We start from the raw sequence: 19,478 nt of genomic DNA, 5'->3' as shown, positions 1-19,478 counted from the left end.
GCGGAGGGATCTTTACTGGGAATTACACTAGTGTGGAAGCCACCATTAGAACTCTTCACTGAAACTTTTGGATGGGATCCTAGGCTGGTTGGGTAAGTCATTGGATTTGGACTCAGGAGATCCACGTTCAGTACCTGACTCAACCACAGATTTCCTATGTGACCTTGCACAAGCCACCCGAACTACCCTGGGCCTGACTTTCCCATCTCTAAAATGAGACTAATGCTTCCCTACCTTACTGGGGTGTTGTGAAAGTAAAATCTGCTAATGATTGGGAGGCACTTGGATATTTTGCTGATGAGCGCTAGATCAGTTCAGAGAGAGATTTTAAAAATCCATTCCTGTCTGGCTTTTCTTGGATATTAAAGATCCCAGGGCACATTTGGTGTGGGAAGTGAGTTGGCTTTGGTCTCCATAGCCAAAATTCCTCTCCTCACCTAATTTTGTGCAGTGTTGCTTTGTGCTGGCTGATGTCCTCCATCCCAGATGCAGCTGCATGTCAAAAGTATTGTGCGTACAGGCTTTGGGAAGTACTTTGGGATGAAAGCCTTTGTGAATGTGAAAATAAATGTGAAACAAGATGAATTCACTGATCCCAATACCTGTAGCTTCCATTTCAAGGCAGATGAAATTATATTAAAAGGAGAGGACGATGCCAAGTTATCCAGGGTGTCTGGATAAACCTAGGACTGCAAGTGTTAAAATATAATAGTAAGCCACACAATCCTGTAGATTGTTGCTAGCTTCTGTTGGTCTGTTATATCCAGGCTCTTATTACACCAGCATTGTATCTGAGTAACTGATCTGTTCTGGAAAGAGTTACAGGATCTCCAGGATTAGGTTAAAGGGGCTTCCTCAGGTCCTTAGTCAAAAATAAATTGCATGTGTAATGTGATCCTTCTTAGGGAAGGTGAACTAGTGGTTGGAGCAGGGGATGGGGAGTCAAGTGACCTGAGTTCTGTTCTTAACTGTAATCCTGATTCTCTGTGTCACTTTGGCCAAGTCACTCATTGCCCCTGAGGAAGGATTCACCTCCTTTTGACTGCCTGGTCACCTACACATGAAGGGATTTGCCGTAAGGGAGGGCAGGCAATTGTACTGGGGCTCCCCAGGTCTGGCACTCCATAGGCTTCACCAATGGAGGCTATTCGGACAATGCATGGACTTGCCATAGTCCTCAGCTACCTGAACCATGCACTGACTGCTTTGGGGGCTGTGCTGGCCCCACTCCTTATGGTGGGGAAGTTGTGGCTGGTTTTTGTGCCAAGGTCTATGACAGGGCAGACTCTGGAGTAAATCCTGGTATTTCTATTGTAAACAGGTTGGTGTTGACTGCACTCTGTGGTGGAAGTCATCCCAGGTGCGCACGGAGGTGCAGGGTTAATATGGTTGTTTTAGCAAAGCTACAGCTGCATGTTCTTCAAACAGCTCCAGCCCCAGGCTAATTCCCAGCAGTGCTTGGGCTGCGCCATTACTCTGCAAAGACTGATCTTGAATAAGAGCTTTCCTGTACTGCTTTGCTCTGTCCTTGCAGTCACTCACCGCATACCCCCAACCAAGCTAAACTAGCATGTAACACACAACTTCAACCACCTTGTACACTTTTGTTCTAAGGGCCCCCACCAGTAAAAGCTGGTGGGGAGAGGATATTAAATTTCTTGTCACGCTCAAGGAATGTTCTGTTTCTTGGCTCTGACGTCCCAAGCGTGTCATGCGTAAACCATCAGAGCACGAAGTCCCTCAGTTCCTAACTAGCTGGTCCTGGGAATTTTGTGAGAACTATTGTTTAAATGAAATTTGAGGCTACAGCCAGCAAGTTCTTTGGGGCAGGCACTGTCTTTTTGTTTTGTGATTATACAGCACCTAGCGCAATGGGAATCATGGTCCATGACTGGGGCTCCTCAGCACTACTGCAATACAACGAATAATAATTATTAATCAGTGGTTCCTATGCGGATGCTGTTGAAACACTGCCCCAGCCAATCCAGCAGGTGAAATACTGGCAATGAATGTATTTCATCCTCAGAGCATTTTGCAATCATTGCAGGTGAGCTACAAAGCAAAGAGAAAATGAGAAGCTTGTGTCCTTTGTGGTTTCTTTGTAAGGAGAAAAATCATCTGGTGTTTCTAGTCTGAGGCTTTGTGCTTTCATCCATTTACTCTTGGGGGAATTTGGTGCCACTGCACATGGGCAAAATTTATGCCCCCCACAGATTTCTTTGCTTCCCCGCAGAAAAATGACTTTCTGACAGGGAAGCAAAGGGTGGTCATGTGACCCCCCCACCACCGTCCAGCAGTAAGTTTCGGGTGCCCAGGGCAGCCAACAGAGAGGTAAATCACTGTGGGACTGGGAAGACGTGACTGGTGGTTCCTACCCTGCAGCAGGCTCAGCTGCTAGTCCCAGCTGGGCTGGGGAGGACGGGACTTCCTTTTCCACTGCACGGCATCCAGGGTCGTGTCAGACCTACCCCCAGATTTCTCCCCTGACTGTAGGAAGTTCTACAAACTCTCCCTGCCCCTCCCTCCCTCCACGCTTCTTGCACTCATCGCTCCTCAGCTGCAGGGGGAGGGATCACTGTACAGAGAGCTGCTTCCTTTTCTCCCAACCTCTATCCATCCTGACCCCCTCATACCCAGACCCACCCGCACTCAGAACCCCCCCCAATGAACCCCACTCCCCCTGCACCTGGAGTTCCCCAACAAGCCACACGCACCTGGAATCCCACCCTACTGAGCCCCAACCTGCTGCACCTGGAGCCCCACCCCACTGAGCCCCACTCCCCCAGCATCTGGATCCCCTGTTGAGCCCCCCAGACCTCTCTGCCGAGCTCTATCCTCCCCACACCCAGATCCTGCCCTGCTGAGCCCCAATCACCTTCACCTGGACCCCCCTGCAGAGTCCCATTACCATTGCACCCAGAACCCCCCAACAAGTCCCTATGCATCCAGATCCCCCACTGAGCCTCCTGCACCCAGATTGCTGCACACAGAACCCTTTCAACCCACACCTGTATCCCCACACACTAAGCCCCTCCACACTTGGATCCTGCCTTGCTGAGTCTGCCTGCCCACACCGGGTGCACCTGGCATGGAATGGCAGTGTCTTGGGGTCTTTCTGGGGCAGGCCCAGTCCTTGTGCGGTGTCAAGGTTGGGTGCAGCCTCACCGCTGAGTTCATGTTCCGGGAGGGGGGAGCTACACAGTGATCTCCCACCTCTGTGCAGCCAGTAGTCTTTGCTCCCCAGTGCCATTCTGGAGCCTCCACATTTATTTGACAAATAAACTTTGCAGAATTTTAAAATATTGTGCACAGAATTTTTAATTTTTTGGTACAGAATGCCCTCAGGAGTAAATCCATCACAGAGGAGATCTAGAGGGCATTCAACACATTTCTTTAAATTTTACTTCAAAGTTCACCTTTAATGATATCCTCACAATGTAACTGTGAAGAAAGGCAGGATCCCCACTTCATTGTATAGATAGGGCAGCTGAGGCCTGGAGAGCAGATATAACTTGACCAGGGTCACAGCCTTGGCCTCCAGGCCTGTGCTCACACTGCCCTATTCAGAGGAAAGAGACAGTGAGAAAATAATATGTGTACAACTGATCTCTGAAACTATGCAATACATGCCCACATAATAGGGTTTGGATGACTTTATAATAGCTAGAATGGGGGAGCTTGTGCCATCAGATCCCTGAGGCTCCCGTCAGCTCCTCTTACTCTTTGCCTATGTTGTTTTATATCAAAAACTATTGCAAATAGTTTTAATGTCCATGTGGCACAAAATATGCCCCCCTTCCCCTGTATATCTTTTGTAAGTTTCTCTTCGAGAATCACAGGAGCAGAACTTCAGAGCCCACATTTTCAAAGTGGTGTGTCTAAAAGTGTATGCGCTTAATGTAGGAATGCGCATCTCCCTCCCTCCCACGGATGTGCAGGGCAGCAGGGCATTTGTACAGCTAAGCTGGGTGCATGCACGTTTGCATAGGCCTGCTGGAGAATTTACACCTACATGGTTAATACCAGATTCTCCTCTGAAAAATCACTTTAAAAATAACATTATTTTTTTAAACACATTACAGTAGCTCCCAAGGGCCCCAATCAGAATCAGGGCTCCATTGTGCAGGCCTCTTTACAAACACATGGGCCCTACCATGTGGCAGTTACATGAAGCAGTTACAATAAAGATGGGCTCTGTATTTATTGTCTTGCTGATGACTCCAGATTAAACTGACTCCATTTACAATTCAAAAGATGCTAATTCTGATGATGTAGCAAAGTGGCTCTGGCAATAACTGCCCATTTAATTTAGTTTAATTAAATTTCATTTGCAAGCTTTAAGGGGCAGGAACATTGTTGTCACATTTTTCCATGACATAACTGTGACGGGTTTGGGCCCTTTGGGGGTCACCTGATGTGCCAGAATGCCACTGAGTCAGCCTGCGTCCCCTTTACCTGGCCTTGCTGGGTTTAGGCTCCCCAGCCCCTTCCAGCCAAGCGCACAGGCAGGGCCACACCCAGCTGCACAGAGAGACAGAGATCCACTCTGGAAAGATTCAGCCTTAGGGAATCGCCCCAACACACTGGTGCCCACTCCCTTTAAGGGGTACAAACCCAGAGCTTTTGTTAAATTCGCTACCTCCCTCAATGGAGATGGAGATATGCATAACTTCTTGTCCCCACCCCCTGTTAGAAATTACATAAACTGGGTTATATTATAAACAAGAAATATGGTTTTTTAAGTGCATATAAGAGATTACAGACAGAACAAAGCAGATTACTGAGCAAATAAAACAAAGTATGCAACCAAGCTTAATGTACTTAAGAAACAGGTTACAAAATGTAAATTCTCACCCTAAATGTTATTTTAGGCAGTTTGCAAAGTTTCTGTGGCTCAGAGTTCCAGTTATATTTCTTTTCAGATTGGACTCCTGCCTGCCTTCCCTTCAGGTCGCTTTAGCAGTCTTTCTTCTTGGGCAGACAGGCCAGGGAGAGGAGGAGCCACATTTGCCTTCCTCCCCACCCTTAAATAGGCTTTACATAAGGCGGGAATCCTTTGTTTCCCAAACTTGACACCCCCCGCCTTCCCTTCCAGTGGAAAGTTACAAGAAGTCCCAGGTAATGTTTAGTATCAGGTGACAAGACCACCTGACTCTGTAGTATCACAGCGTCCATGAGTCAGTGGCAGTATGGAGCATCTGCAGGAAGGCCAAGCCTTTTCACAGTCCATTGTCCTCGCTGATGAGTCATCAGCCCTGCATGGCTTCTTCATTGTTGTACCCAAAGTGTTAGCAGTGGGTGTCTCCCAAAGTAGCAAAGGTGAATACAGATACATAGTCAATATTCCTAACTTCAGATACAGAAATGATACAGGCATACAAACTGGATAATCACATTCATTAATTATAACCTTTCCAATGATATCTTACAAGACCCATCTTGCATAAAGTACATCTCAGTTATGTCATATTCATATCATAAGTATATTTTCATAAAGAATATGGAGTTAAATGCCACAATACCTGCCATGCTTTTGCGTCTCTAGAAATAATAATTTCAGTGCAGATTTGAACAATCTGCGAAGTAGGTGATGAGAATGGTCAAGTGACCATCACATGTAAAATTGGTACACAGCTGACTTTTCCTCTGAATGGAACACCTTATCCCTCAAAGGGTCAGCAGCAGCTTGGATCCTGGGGCCTCTGGACCTTAAAGCATGATCATCTATAGTCTGGTCTAAAGACCCAGGTCAGTTAGCCAAAGCTGTAGCAAGGCCATCAACCTTTATTTGTGGCCCAGCTACCACTAGAGGGGGACAAAGTGCTACACTGAGTGGGTGTGAGTTACATGAACATTTACTAGATGCCCAAAAATTGAGGCAGAAGGCTGTATTGGTTAAAAAACTGACCTAGTTTAGAGGGAAAGTGAAGGAAGGTATAAAATATTGATAGTAATGAATGTAAATCAAAAACTAAGAATTGTAGAAAATTGACAAGAGAAGCAAAGGGTGACAAGGAGAAATATATAGCCAGTAGAATTAAAGACAGTAAGAAGGATTTTTTAAGTATAATAGGAACAAAAAGAATCCTAATAATGGTATTGATCCATTATTAGATAGAAATGATAGAATTATCAATAATAATGCAGAAAAGGCAAAAGTGTTCAATAAATGTTTCTGTTCTGTATTTGGGAAAAAAACAGATGATGTAGTCATAATATATGATGATAACGCCCTTTACATTCCATTAGAATCTCAGAAGGATTTTGAACTGCAGCTACTGAATTTAGACATTTTAAAATCAGCAGGTCCAGATAACGTACATCCAAGAGTTTTAAAAGAACTGGCTGATGAGCTAACTGGACCACTAAAGTTAATTTTCAATAACTCATGGGGGACTCGGGAAGGTCCAGAAGACTAGAGGAAAGCTAATGTTGTTCCAATATTTAAAAAGGGTAAATGGGATAATTTTGGTAATTCTAGTCCTGACAGTGTGGCATCAATCCCAGGCAAAATAATAGAGTGGTTGATACGGGACTCAGTTAATAAAAATTTAAAGGAGGATAATATAATGAATGCCAATCAATATGGGTTTATGGAAAGTAGATCCTGTCAAACTAACTTGATATCTTTTTTGAATGAGATCACAAGTTTGATAATGGCAATAGTGTTGATGTAATATACTTAGATTTCTGTAAGGCATTTGACTTGGTATCACTGTGACCTCTTGGGGATCACCCAGAGGGTCAATGGGGTCTGCCCTGTAACTTCAGGGTGCATTGGTGCTATGTGGCTACAGTTCAGATCCCTGACACCAGTATCTTGCTTGCAAGCACAAGGTCTCACCCTGGCTCTCACCAGCCTACTTTCTCCTTGCAGGGTGACCCCAACAGCACTTCCAGTCCTGAGTCTCCCCAAATCCATCTTCCCCGAGTTCTTAATTACCAGAAATTTGGACCTTTCCCTTCCAGTTTGTCACTGCCGAGAGCGTGAAACCAGTTCCCAGTTATCACTCCACTGTCGTGCCCCACTCCACACAGTTTTCACACCAGAGACCTGCTTGGGCTAAAAATAAACATACAATTTATTTAATAGAAAAATCATGGAGTCGAAGATGAAATAGTAAGGGAAAGCAAACACATACAAGTTGCACAGATAATCATAAACATAAAGATGCCCTCACAGGCTTTTCATTTCCATATTAAACAAAATCCCTTTTCTAATACAAATTATCTATTGCCTTTGAACAGTTTCCCATTGCTAGAGAGGGGATTTTACATTCACAGACAGCTTTCCACTTGGAGGCTATCCCTCAGTTTCTGGATGGATTTCACTTCAAACTCCTTCCATTTTTCAGTTTTTTTCTTCAGTCAAATTCAAAGTGGGGAAATTCCCAGTTGTCTCAATGTTTTTCCATTAACTTTAATGGTCCACCATTGTCCTTTCTTGAGCTGGACAATAGATGGTTGCCTGAAGCTGGTTTCCTGTAAACACCTAGCTTGGGAGGTACCTCTCCCACTTGACTGCTCACCTCCCTGATGTGAGGTGTAGCTAAAATTTCACCACAGAATAGGAGCACAGGTTTCTCTATCTATAAATACATAGGTTTCAGAGTAGCAGCCGTGTTAGTCTGTATTCGCAAAAAAGAAAAGGAGTACTTGTGGCACCTTAGAGACTAACAAATTTATTTGAGCATAAGCTTTCGTGAGCTACAGCTGCTGGTGCCACAAGTACTCCTTTTCTTTTTTATAAATACATAGATTTATAACCACAGTCTGTATATATTTCATAATGACCATCAAGTTCAGAACATTACAAGCTTTCATAAAAGACCTTATTCAATATACTTTTATAGTACAATAATACCATATGCAATCATTTGGTTTAACTGCTCATTTTGGGGGTTTGAACCTTCCGTTCTCCCCTTAGGGTGCCATACCCCGATTGTCACACCTCTGTTGTGGGTCCGATGCTGGAGTTTTAGCAATTGGACATGGCATAAGCTTCACCTTTGCTCCCTATTTTGTGGATAGGACATCAGCTATTTTGTTCTTCAGCCCCTCAATATGTTTAATTTCTGTAAATTCCTGCAAAGCTATGCTCCAGCATAGCAACATGGAGCGGGTTCCTTTTGTTCTATGGAGCCATACTAATGGTGAATTGAATGGTCTGTTAACACCCTGAATGCCTCAATTAAACAGGTAGGATCTGAGTTATTGTACAACCCAAACATTCCTTTTCTATTACAGAATAATTCTGTGCAGTGGGAGACAGTATTTTGCTGAGAAATTCGTTTGTCACTACCACACTACATCTTTTGATTGAAGAACTAGACCAATATAAACAAGTGAAGAAGTTATTTTTCTTCTGTACTTGGCACTGGTATGACTGCTGCTGGGATGCTGTGTCCGGTTTAGGTGTCCACAGTTCAAGAAGGATGTTAATAAATGTGAGAGGCTTTAGAGAAGAGCCCTTATTAAAGGACTAGAAAAACATGCCATAGCTTGAGCTCCTTAAGTCTATTTAGCTAAACAAAGAGAAAGTTAAGGGGTGACTTGAATGCAGTCTAAGTACCTACATGAGGAACAAATATTTGATAATGGGCTCTTCAGTCTAGCAGAGAAAGGTATAACATGATCTGGTGGCTGGAAGTTGAAACTAAACAAATTCAGATTGGAAATAAGACGTCATTTTTAAACAGTGAGGCTAATTAATCAGTGGAACAATTTACCAAGGGTCACGGTGGATTCTCCATCGCTGGGAATTTACAATCAAGATTGGATGTTTTTCTGAAAGATGTTCTAGGAATTATTTTGGGGAAGTTCTTTGGCCTGTGTTATACAGGAGGTCAGACCAGATGACCACAATGGTCCCTTCTGGCCTTGGAATCTATGAATAAAATGTTATTCTTGTTGGCTAAAATGCTGTTAAAGTTATTTGGGGGTTTTCTTGTATTTTAAGAATCTTAAGAATGTTATGAAACAGATTGCACCCCACCCTTTTCTGCCACTCACGGGCAGTGGGAATTGTTCAGGATCTGTTCTGTAAAGGAATCACACCGAGTTTGGTTCTAAAACCCCTGTGTTCAGCAGTTTTATAACTTTCTCAAAAAATGTTCCTCTTGGGCTGAAAATTTCTCATGCTTGGTTTCAGTTCAAAGGGAAACTTATTTGGAACATTGATCAAAATCCATACAGTTGGTTTTTAATGAGGTGCATGTAGGTGGAAAAAAAAGTATTCTGCTTAAAAAAATAGCAAAGATCCCTCTTTTTCCCCCTTCAATAATTCATGCATGGGTTTGTTTGCAGCTGCTTGACATGGGTTGTATGAAATGTTAATTGTTCACAGCAGAGGTGAGTTAGATGCAACACATACTTGAGAACAGTAGAGAGAGCTTGGGAAAAATGACCAGAAAGAAGCGTTTATAGAATCTTCAGCAAGTAAGCTGAAGGAATAGTCTTTTTTGTTTCCTTCTTGGTTTTGTTCATATTTTTTTAATTTAAAATTTCAAAACCTTTTTTAAACAAACAAAAATAACTTTATCAGAAGTAATTAAACAACCAAAACTTTTTTAAAAACAACACTAGTAACTGATGTATACCAGACAGGCCTATGCAGGTCTGTAGGAAATATACTGCTAATGATTATATGGTATGCAACTTAATGGGTATAGTTAGCGTGAGAGTCACCAAAGAGAATTGCGGTCATCACTTTTTTTAGTTCAGATTTATAAAACCGCAAGACATTGACAATATTCAAAACTCTCTCCAATAACTACTTATAAATTGAAGTGGAAAGTCACTTTATTTTTGGTGGTAGTGAGGCACCTTGTGTTGCTGGCTGTTGTGCTGGGGCACAGTGGGAAGGACTGACTTATTGATGTCTTCAGGTTCTTCTTCAAATGATGGTCCCTGTAGGTGTTCCACACATGGGGTATACATGCGCACTATGTTCCTGAGTCTGGGGATTTTTTGTAAGCAGTGTCCACTGGCCCACACATCTCCTCGTGCATCACACCAAGGACATAAAAGGTGGTGCAGGCCAATGCCTGACCAATTCCTTCTTAGCACCACATGATGAGTTGGAATCTTCGGTGTCCTCTGCTCAGCTTTTCCTGCATCATTGCTGTAAGACGTTGTATATAGTTAGTTCTGAGCAGCTTTAGTAGTTTTTAGTATTTTTATAGCATAGTCTATTCGACGCAGCATAGTTGGATAGTGGTTTTCCCTTTTTCTTCCCCACCCCATACTGGCCTATAAATGGGTTAATAGAGTCCTAGGGAGGCTGCTCAGGAGGCATCCAATTAGAGAGGAACTGTGAGGAGCAGCCAGTCAGGGCCGGGCTGGCCCACATAAGAAGAGCTGCAGGGCAGAGCAGGTTCAGTTGCTCCCTGGAGCTCGAGAAGGGAGGACTGCCTGCCTTGCAGGAAGAACACCACTAGCACCTTGGACAGAGCAGTACAGTACAGGGCAGGATAAGGGGAGTGAGAGCAAGCTCCCAGCTGACTGCTGGCATGCTGAGGCCCTGAGATAAGGGAGGAAGTGGTGTTGGGGCTGCAGGGAAGTGGCCCAGGAAAGTAGACTGAGAGGTTTGAGGGGATGTAGCACATGGCTGCCATCTACAGGGTCCCTGGGCCAGGATCCAGAGAAGTGAGTGGGCCCTGATTCCCCTTGCACTCACCACTGAGTAAGTGACTGGGCCGTCGGACTGTGGTACATTCCTCCAGAATGGGGGAACATAGAGTGCGGCACAGCCAGAGGGGTGTGTCCTGAAGAGGATGCCATGGTCCTTGGATGCTGGGTCCAGGACCAGAGGTGACGGCAGGCGGAACACCACCAGAAGAGGCCATAGAGCTAATTCCCAAGGCAGCCAGCAGGAGGCGCCGCAGTGTTGAGTTGCACTCTGTTACATCCACCCAGGGACCTTTTCCCCCTGGGATTATGCCCAGAGTCCCAGGATTCAAGAACTGTATTTTCTTCCCTCACTTCTTTTCAGTGAGCGACAAATATCAATTCTACCTACTGCCTGGATGAGGTTCATAATTCTGTCAAGTGCGGTATCTGCTGCTCTTTTCCTCCCCAGTCTCATGAGCCTCAGAAAACATCTTATGGAGAAGGCAATGAAACCCTACTCGGATCCAGGCAGGGGAACCCACCCGTACATCAGTCTCAACAAGCAGGCATGAGCTTGGGAATGGAGCTAAGACTGTTAAGCCTAAAGAGAAGGCTTCACATGAGAATAAGGGGCATTTTCCTAGACATAAGGACAAGTTCCTGAAGAGAAAGGATCACTTCCTGAACCCATCAATGTGGGGGAGCTGGCATGCATGGACACAAAGGACTTAGGTCTGAGTAAATCTTCTCAACAGGAGAAGGAGGTGTGCAAGGGTATGGACATCAGTGACTATGGTAAAGACCTGGGATAAATGGCTCCTGGCACTCCCATCTACTTTTAGAGCCGATGTGGTACCCAGAAGCAACACGGCCCCAGAGGAAGCTGACTGCCACAGTGACCAGAGAAACTCTGGTTCCAATGGCTCTGCCGATAGACTCTTCTGGTAACCCAGGGCATTCTGACACCTATGGCTCCCAGGAGGTCATCTGCCCTGCCCACATTCACCCCTCCTACTGCAACTGTCTCTATTCCAGGATGTGGATATACCAGAGGAAGAGACTGTTCTTGCAAGGCAGAGTCCCCATCCTCTCTGCCAGACTTGAAATGCAACCATAGGTAACATTGGTTCTTCCAGAGATAGCAGGCTTCTGGCTTTCTTGTCGGATGAGTCGGAGCCTCTGTGGTGTCAGGCAGAGGGAGCATGAGCCCCAAATGATCAGGGTTCTGTCCCCCGACCAGAGATGATTGGCCAAGGGACCGGCGGTAGCCAATGGCATGGGTTCTCCTCCGTCATTTGATCCATCCTACTGGCAATCTTGGGAACCCTGGGAGCTCTATCAGAGACATCTGGGATCAATGCAGGAGGCCTGTTTGCCATTGCCCATTACACAAAACTGGCACTGTCAGAATATTCAGAAGGGGAAGGTGAGCTAGGTCCAATTGTTCCTACGGTTCCAGGAGCGATCTTGTTTTCTTCACCAGATGAGACGGGTACTCCATCTTCTCTGTCTCCACCCAACGAGTTTAAACAATACCAGAGGTTCATGCACAGTTTGGCAGTGGAGCTACAGTTTCCACTGGAGGACGTCTAGGAGCCTCAGCATAGTTTACCGGACATTCTGCAGCCTTCCAGTCCCAGCCAACTGGCCCTCCACATCAATGAGGCCATTGTGCACCCAGCAAAGGTGGTTTGGTACATCCCTGCTTCTTGTCTACCCACCCCAATGAGGCCTGAGAAATGCTACTTTGTTCTGTCTTGGGCGGGGAGAGATTTATCTCATCCAGTGCCTAACTCTTTGGTGATGCAGGTGGCTACAGATCAGTCCAAGCAACAGCATCCAAAGTCTACTCCCTCTAATAAGGGACATAAGTGACTCAACCTATTAGGAAGAAAAATCTTCTCTTCCACCTCCTTCCTGTTCAGGATCTCAAATTTCCAGGTCCTTTGGGCCAAATGTGATTTTACCAACTATAATAATTTTTTGGAATTCAAGGACAAGCTCCCTGAGGATGATAGGGCCTGCTTCCAGGGCTTAGTGGATGAAAGCAGGCTGGTGGCCAAAATTCCCCCCCAAACCACACTGGAAGCAGCAGATTCTGTTTCTAGGGGGATGGCTACAGCCATAGTTATGAGGAAGAACTACTCATAGTTGCAATTCTCAGGTTTCCCTAGAGAGTTGTGGAGTACCATCCCAAATCTGCCCTTTGATACTATCAACCTCTTTTATGAGAAGACAGTGGAGTCTCTCCACTCCCTTAAAGACTAAAGGTCAATGCTTTGCTCTCTGGGATTTTACATCCCTGCCCCTAAGAGAAAACATGAGACAGAGCGGGATAGGGAAAGACCACCTTTTCAGCCATTTTACCACCACTGTCCTCAGGAGCCACCATGCACGAGACAGTGTTTTATAGACCCAAGAACCCAGCCTCTGCAACATCCGCCACCACATCATACTCTAACCCCCAACCAAAGAGTTTCTTCTGACGGGACTGCTGAGACCCACATCCCCTTACTGATGCCATTTCATTCCCCTCCCCTAATATTTGGAGGCCACCTTATTAAATTTGCAGAAACACTGGAGGGCCTTACCTACAGATAAATGGATATTAGAGATTATTCATGATGGTTATCTGATCGAGTTTCTGGTATCTCCTATTCACAAATACCCTTCTCAGTTCCTTTTAAGGGATCACTCTCATGAGGAGATTCTACGACAAGAAGTGAACTCCCTTCTCCTCAGGGGAGCCATAGAAAGGGTTCCACCTCAACATCAAGGGAAGGGATTCTACTTCAAGAAAAATGGGGGATGGAGACCAATTTTTGATCTGTGACAGTTCAACTAGTTCATTTGAAATTTTAAAATTCCACATGATATCCTTGGCATCAATAATTCCTTCATTTGAGGACTCGGCTTTTGACATGTCATCTACTCAGCTCACAGTGTTCAAAATCATCCGCCCCCCCCTCCCCCCGTCCCCCCGCACACTATCAACAGTTACATGTCACCTCTGCCTTTGCGTGGGATACTGTGCTGAAACTTGGCCAGTAGGGATTGCTTCTAATATATACAAACCTTTTTTGATTTCAAAGAGACACCCACTCACCCCCACGACTGTTTGAGAAGATCACTGAATTGTTGGGGAGATGTGCTGGGCAATTTGGTGAATATTAATAAGTGCCTGGTAAATTCAAAAATTATGTCTGAGGGCCTACTTCAGTCCTTAAAATATTAGAGTCTGGCCACGTTGGTATTGCCAGGAGCTCAATGGCCACTGTGTACAAAATAGGGACGGGTTGGGGGGTGCCCCTGTCTAGTTCCTCATTTGAGATTAAGGACACTAGGTGTGTGTTGTGGTTTGGCATTGAGGCACGGGATGTTGGTAGATTAGCAAAGGGAACTGGTTTTGAAGTAGAGTTACTGAATGTTTGAAATCAAACAGTGAGCATGTTCCGTGCATCAGCTTCTGATTGAAGTGCACCCAGGAGTGTAGGATTTGGGCCATCTGATAGATCATCCCACTAGACCCTAGTGATTCCAGAGGACTTTATGCTTGGTAAATGGGTGAGGGGTTTCTTAAATCTGCCAATCTCTCAGCCCATCAGCTCTTTCCAGGTCTCCTTCAGCAGAATTATGTTACCCCTGTGGGAACCAGAATCTGAATTTCCTGAGCTGGTGAGGGTGTAAAATCTGAACCAGGCAGTGTTGGCCAGTGATAGGGCAGAAGAGTGGGAGTCAGGAGAGCTGGGTTTCTCCAGGCTCTTCACTGTGACTTCTTGTGTGACGGACACTTCCCTGCATTGTGCCTCAGTTTCCACATGTGTAAAGTGGGGATGATGATGCCTACGTACCTTTGTTAAGCACTTTGAGGCCTACAGTTGAAAAGCCCTATAAAAGGGCTATGTATCATCAGTGTTTTATTGACGTGACTTTCTTGCAGTGCTGTGTGTTACTGTAATACAAGGTTTAATGTACAGTTTGGTGAAAATGTAGTGCTAGTGAAAGATGTCCTATTGACAGACCTAGTGACAAGGGTCTCTTTATCCATGGAACAGGTTCATTTTCCGTCACATTACCCTCTGTTGGTGCCTCAACCTGCCCTGGAGGAATCCCCGTAGGATAAGAGTTCATGGCCTGTGGCCCATTCATCCTCAGCCTCTCTGTTGAGAAGGGTTAACTGTGATGCTGACCTTTATGATGTGGATGCTTTTCTCACTAAGAGCTGGACTGAGATATTGCAGGTAGCAAATAGCCCTCAAAGGGTGAAGACATTCACTGACTGGTTAGCAGCCTAGGAGTGAAATGCACTCAGACGCTGCAGTGGATTAGTAATGACCTATTCCCAGTGTCTTGAGCCACCTAGTAGGGAAGCCTAGGGTCGAAATGGCTTAGCATGATGCAAGTCATGATCCAGAAACAGAAGGGCTTGAATTCCACAACGAGCCGCATTGTGGAGGAACATTGGAAATACCAACGGCACTTCGTGTCTGGTTGGACTTGGTCTTTCCTCTGAGCTGTTTCAGGTCACGGGTGTGTGGTGAATCTTGTGAAATCTATACAGCATCTCCTTGTGGTGCCTGCTCTCAACTAACTCCTGGCTCTGGCCCACTGTGGTGGTGGTGGCGATCCAGGGGCTGGCTTGTTGCATTTGGTAGGGGCTGGGGGTAGCAGCATTCCAGGGGCCACAGTTTTGCAGGTGAAAGCTGTTTGGGGCTAGGGGTTGGAGGAGAGAGGCAATCCATGGGCTGGGCTTTGAGGTTCTCCAAAGTGGTTGGAACTGATTGTTCTTTATGTTTTGAACCCAAACCTCAGAGTGTTAACCCCACCTTGGCAGTAGGACCCACCATGCACTGCTGCTGCACAGCCCTAGCTGACTTGGTGGGAGAGTTAATTGAGTTGCTACATCTGCTTGGCGAATATAGAAAACCCCTGTCCTGCCTTTCCCACAACAGGATATCAAATCAGAGGGACGGACAGACCCCAAACAAAACCCTGGGGCCATGAACGTCTTAAATTGGAGCCATTGCTTCTTTAGGGCAGTGGGATCAGAGCTGGATCAATTCAAACAAAGTCCTGGGCCTAATATCCATCCTCCCTGATCATTCCTCCAGGACAGAGCAGCGACTGTCCCCACACATGGAATATTCACCCAGAACCCCCCTCAAACCTGTATGCAGGGGCCCATCTGGACAAAGCTGTCGCAGTCTCTTTGCCACAGCCAGCTCCACTCTGATAAACAGCAAAGGGACCAGCAGTGTCCCCGCTGCTCCCTTCCTTTCTCTGGGGGAGGGGGAGACAGGCAGCAGGCCTTTGATGTGCAGGAACAGGCCTGGCCGACATGCTGTATGTGCGCTCATGTGAACCTGGCCTGGCTCCAGCTGTCTTTGAAGTGCTCCAGTGATCAGGATGAAAGGAAGGGGAGTCCCTCCCCAAACCATCTGGCCCTAATTGCAGGTAAAAGTGCAGTTCTGTCTCTCTGGTGGGGAGGGGAGCTTCTCCCTCTTCATTAATCCTGCAGCTACAGTCTGGGCTCATGGAGGGGAAGGAGGGTTTGGTGGTGCCAAGGAAGAGAGCTAGGAACAAAGGGGAATTTAGGCTGGGCATCAGGAAATACCTGCTACCTGTGAGATGCACTAAGCTGGGGAATCAGGCAGGGTGGAAGGCACATAGGTTGGAAAGTTAAATCCTAGACCACTGGAGAACCTTCTGTAGGGAAGCCTGCATTGGTTGAGCGAGGACTGGGGTGCAGAGAGCTTGACAGGTTGTTTCCATCTCCGATTTCTCTGATGCACTGAAGCTTGCAGCCCCTTTGACTTGCACCCTTTAATCCCAGTGTGTGTTGATCGCAGAGGTTAGTGATGGGGGGGGGGGGAACCTGGTTCAAGTGGTTTCATTTGGAGGAGTTAATCCTGCTTCTTTCCAAATCCACCCTTAACCCATCCTGATCTGGAAGCCTCTTGAGAATCAGCCTTCCTGGGAGATGGCATCGGCACAAGACTGTTTCTTGCTGCAGCTCCCAGACCAGAGTGGGAATGCAGAGGTGAGCACAGTGTGCCTCAGAATAGATACAAATGTTTGCAGAGTGAGAGCAGGTCAGTTAACACACAGCTTGAGTCACGGGTACCATTTACAAGTAAGTTATGTTGCTTCATAGTCTGCTATACAGGGGGGCTTTAACCATCCATTATCTGTTTCCTACAATGTAAAATGCAGCCATTCATCTTTAGCAGTTTTTTTTCCTATTGACCTTTAGTAGACGATTTGTTCAAGAGGTTCCTAGAGACAAAGCGAGTGAGGAAACATCTTTTACTGGACCAACTTCAAATAAATTGTTTTCTCTGATACTAGTAAATAGTTTTTACATGGCCGGGTTATCTTGGGAAAGTTTTGCCTCAGTGTAATTCACAACATATGAGTGTTGGGCTGGGTGACTTTGTGACCATTAATAATCTTTGCATTTATCATTTTCCAGCTAGAAGTTATCAAATCTCGTGCCTCAGGGTGAAAATTGATTGTTTGCAGTGGCTGATCACGGTGGGGGGCGTTTTGGAATTTTTCCTCCATGTAAAATATTGACCAGCTAGGCGGGTAAATTATAGATTTTTGCCCTTCCTCCAAAGAATTTGGTCTCTGACATTGTCAGAAGTGAGGATACCAATCAAGGTGGACTAGCAAACTGGTCTGGTATGGGCAGGGAAAACAAAATGACAGATTAGATGGGACAGTATTATAGCAGAGAGGTGCAAATACTAGATTGATTTCTGATGTGACAGAAAGCAGGGAAATGCCAGACATCATATAGAGTCATTGCTCTGCTCCAGAGTGGCAAGGATAGATGGGCAATTGCTCCGATTGGGTGCTGCGGGGGGGTGGGTGGGGGTGAGGAGAGTGGAATACATACGCCGGTGGCCAGATCTAGTGTAGCAGTCGATATGCTCTTTGCTTGTTTGGCCTGTTTGCTGTCTCAGACCACACTTGGAGGAATAGGGAGATGGTGGGTCGATCAGCCTTGCGTTAGTTCTTAGTAGGCATGTTTCGGGGACCTATTCCTTGGCATTTTCAGGCAGCTGCTCACCTCCATAGTGCCTGCTCTCCTGCCCTGTCCCTGGTGTGAGGAGGGAGTCTTGAACGGTAGCTGTGGAGATGGTCAGGGTGGGGTTGGAATGGTCATCGCTGCCTCTTTCATTGCCAGGTCTCCACTTCATCTGACACCCATTTGATGCAGGAAGAGGAAATGCCACAGTCCAACAAGGTTCGGAGCCTGAGGCGAAGTGGGAAGGCTGGACCTCGCAGGCACAAACGCCGATGGTCGTCCCAGCGGGCTGCGAGGAACCAGCCAGTGCCGCTCTGGCCTGGCGGCGCTAGCAAGGAGGAGAGCACACCCTTTGTGCTGGACTTACAGAACCTGCCAGGGTTGGCCAACGTTGACCTGAGTGCCCAGAACCCAAACATACAGGTAGGAGCACAAGTCTCTGTCACTGGCTGGACAAGGACACTTTGGGCAGGAGCAAAAAAATAATGTGGCTGGATTATGCAAGTGTAGAATCACTTGAGCAGCTGGGGGACGACCTGATTGGGCCGAGGGCCCCATCCATCTGCAGTGTGGTAGGGACCAGAAGGGCCCCCAAACTCCTTCCTCTGCACCATGACAGGATTGATTTCATTATCTGCACACCATCCCAGACAGCTGGTCACAGCCTGGGTTATCGCCAGTGCTGTTGATTCCACCACAGCTTGCTCTGTCGCCAACAGTTTTTAGGGTAAAGTGCCTTGCAGAGGCCAGGGGGGAGTGGTGGCACTTCCTGGCGCGTATCGCCACATCTGACAGGAACTCCCTCGCTCTAAGAAGCTTGTGCTCATGGGCTCACTGTACATTTCAGGCCACACTAATGGGGAAGCAGTGGCAGATTTTCAGTGACTGCTACACCCAAGCTCCAGTAGGGAGGCACTGAGATCTGCTATAGCTCCCCATCCTTACGGGTGGGAAGGAATCTGAGTGGAGAGGTGGGTGGGTCTGGAATGGATGAGAGAAGGGACCTGACTCCAGGCTGAAACTGAACAAAGGTTCCATTTGGGTCGGTTCTTATGTTGCCTGGCCCAATTTGCCAATCCAAGTCACCAATTTACTGAAACATGCAATACAAGGGTCTGGGGTGATACATTTTTCCCAGAGTCTTGGGGAAGAGAGGCCAAAATAAACTCCCAGCAGATAAGAGCAATGGGAAGCAAACCACTACCATGGTTTACCTTGTATTGTGGGGAGCCTATTGACAAAGTCCCCTAACCCTCCTCCTGCCTGTACAGAGCTGGCACAAAATCCAAAGGGGAAGGATCTGATCAGGAACACTCCCTCGATGTGCTGCAGGACTGGGGCCCTGTGGGGACTTGGTTGGGCAGAGGGGTAATACCTCCAGCTGAGTATCCAGAATTGCTCTGATCTCCATTTCCTCTTCATCCCTAAAGGGCCTGATTGCTGCCTTAGCTGAACCCTGGCTGTCAGCATGTGTGCAGGGTGCTGAGAATGTCGGGGGGAGGGCACTGTGGCAGACTGGAACTGGACCCAGGCCTGGAGAGTGCCACAGACAAATTGCAGGGTGGGGTCAATTAACCAGATATTTTCTCTCTGGCCTTGTTTGATCTCCTAATTGGAAACCTTTTGTGTGGGGGCCCCATTTCTTAGACTCTGCAAGGCTGATACCATAAATTTTGGCAAACAATCCTCAGGCACATATAAGCCACACCCATTTAAGACAGGAGATGCTGGCATGTAAATTCCAGATCGGTTTGGTCAGGATTCTATGTACTCCTGGCCCCTCTCGCTTCTTTTTTAGAACTCCTCCCTTTACAGCAAAGGATGGTTTCATGGA

The 19,478-nt window shown here is 46.4% G+C and overlaps 1 protein-coding gene across 3 annotated transcripts in view; it reads left to right on the top strand.

Moving 5' to 3' along the window:
* Nucleotides 1–19,478, top strand: part of ISM2 (isthmin 2) — a 53,041-nt gene that overhangs the window by 21,201 nt on the left and 12,362 nt on the right. For all 3 annotated transcript variants that reach the window (XR_006281955.1, XM_043516260.1, XM_043516261.1), the window contains exon 2: nucleotides 17,804–18,067. Coding sequence is in view for 2 of the 3 variants with exons in the window: in XM_043516260.1 (XP_043372195.1) it covers nucleotides 17,804–18,067 (264 nt within the window). In the remaining variant the exon portion in view is untranslated. The remainder of the gene's footprint in view (nucleotides 1–17,803; nucleotides 18,068–19,478) is intronic.

This window comes from Dermochelys coriacea, chromosome 6, assembly GCF_009764565.3.
Source record: "Dermochelys coriacea isolate rDerCor1 chromosome 6, rDerCor1.pri.v4, whole genome shotgun sequence".
In the NCBI taxonomy this organism is placed as follows: domain Eukaryota; kingdom Metazoa; phylum Chordata; order Testudines; family Dermochelyidae; genus Dermochelys; species Dermochelys coriacea.
The sequence above is the reverse complement of the archived record's forward strand: the minus strand, read 5'-3'. Positions and strand labels throughout refer to the sequence as shown.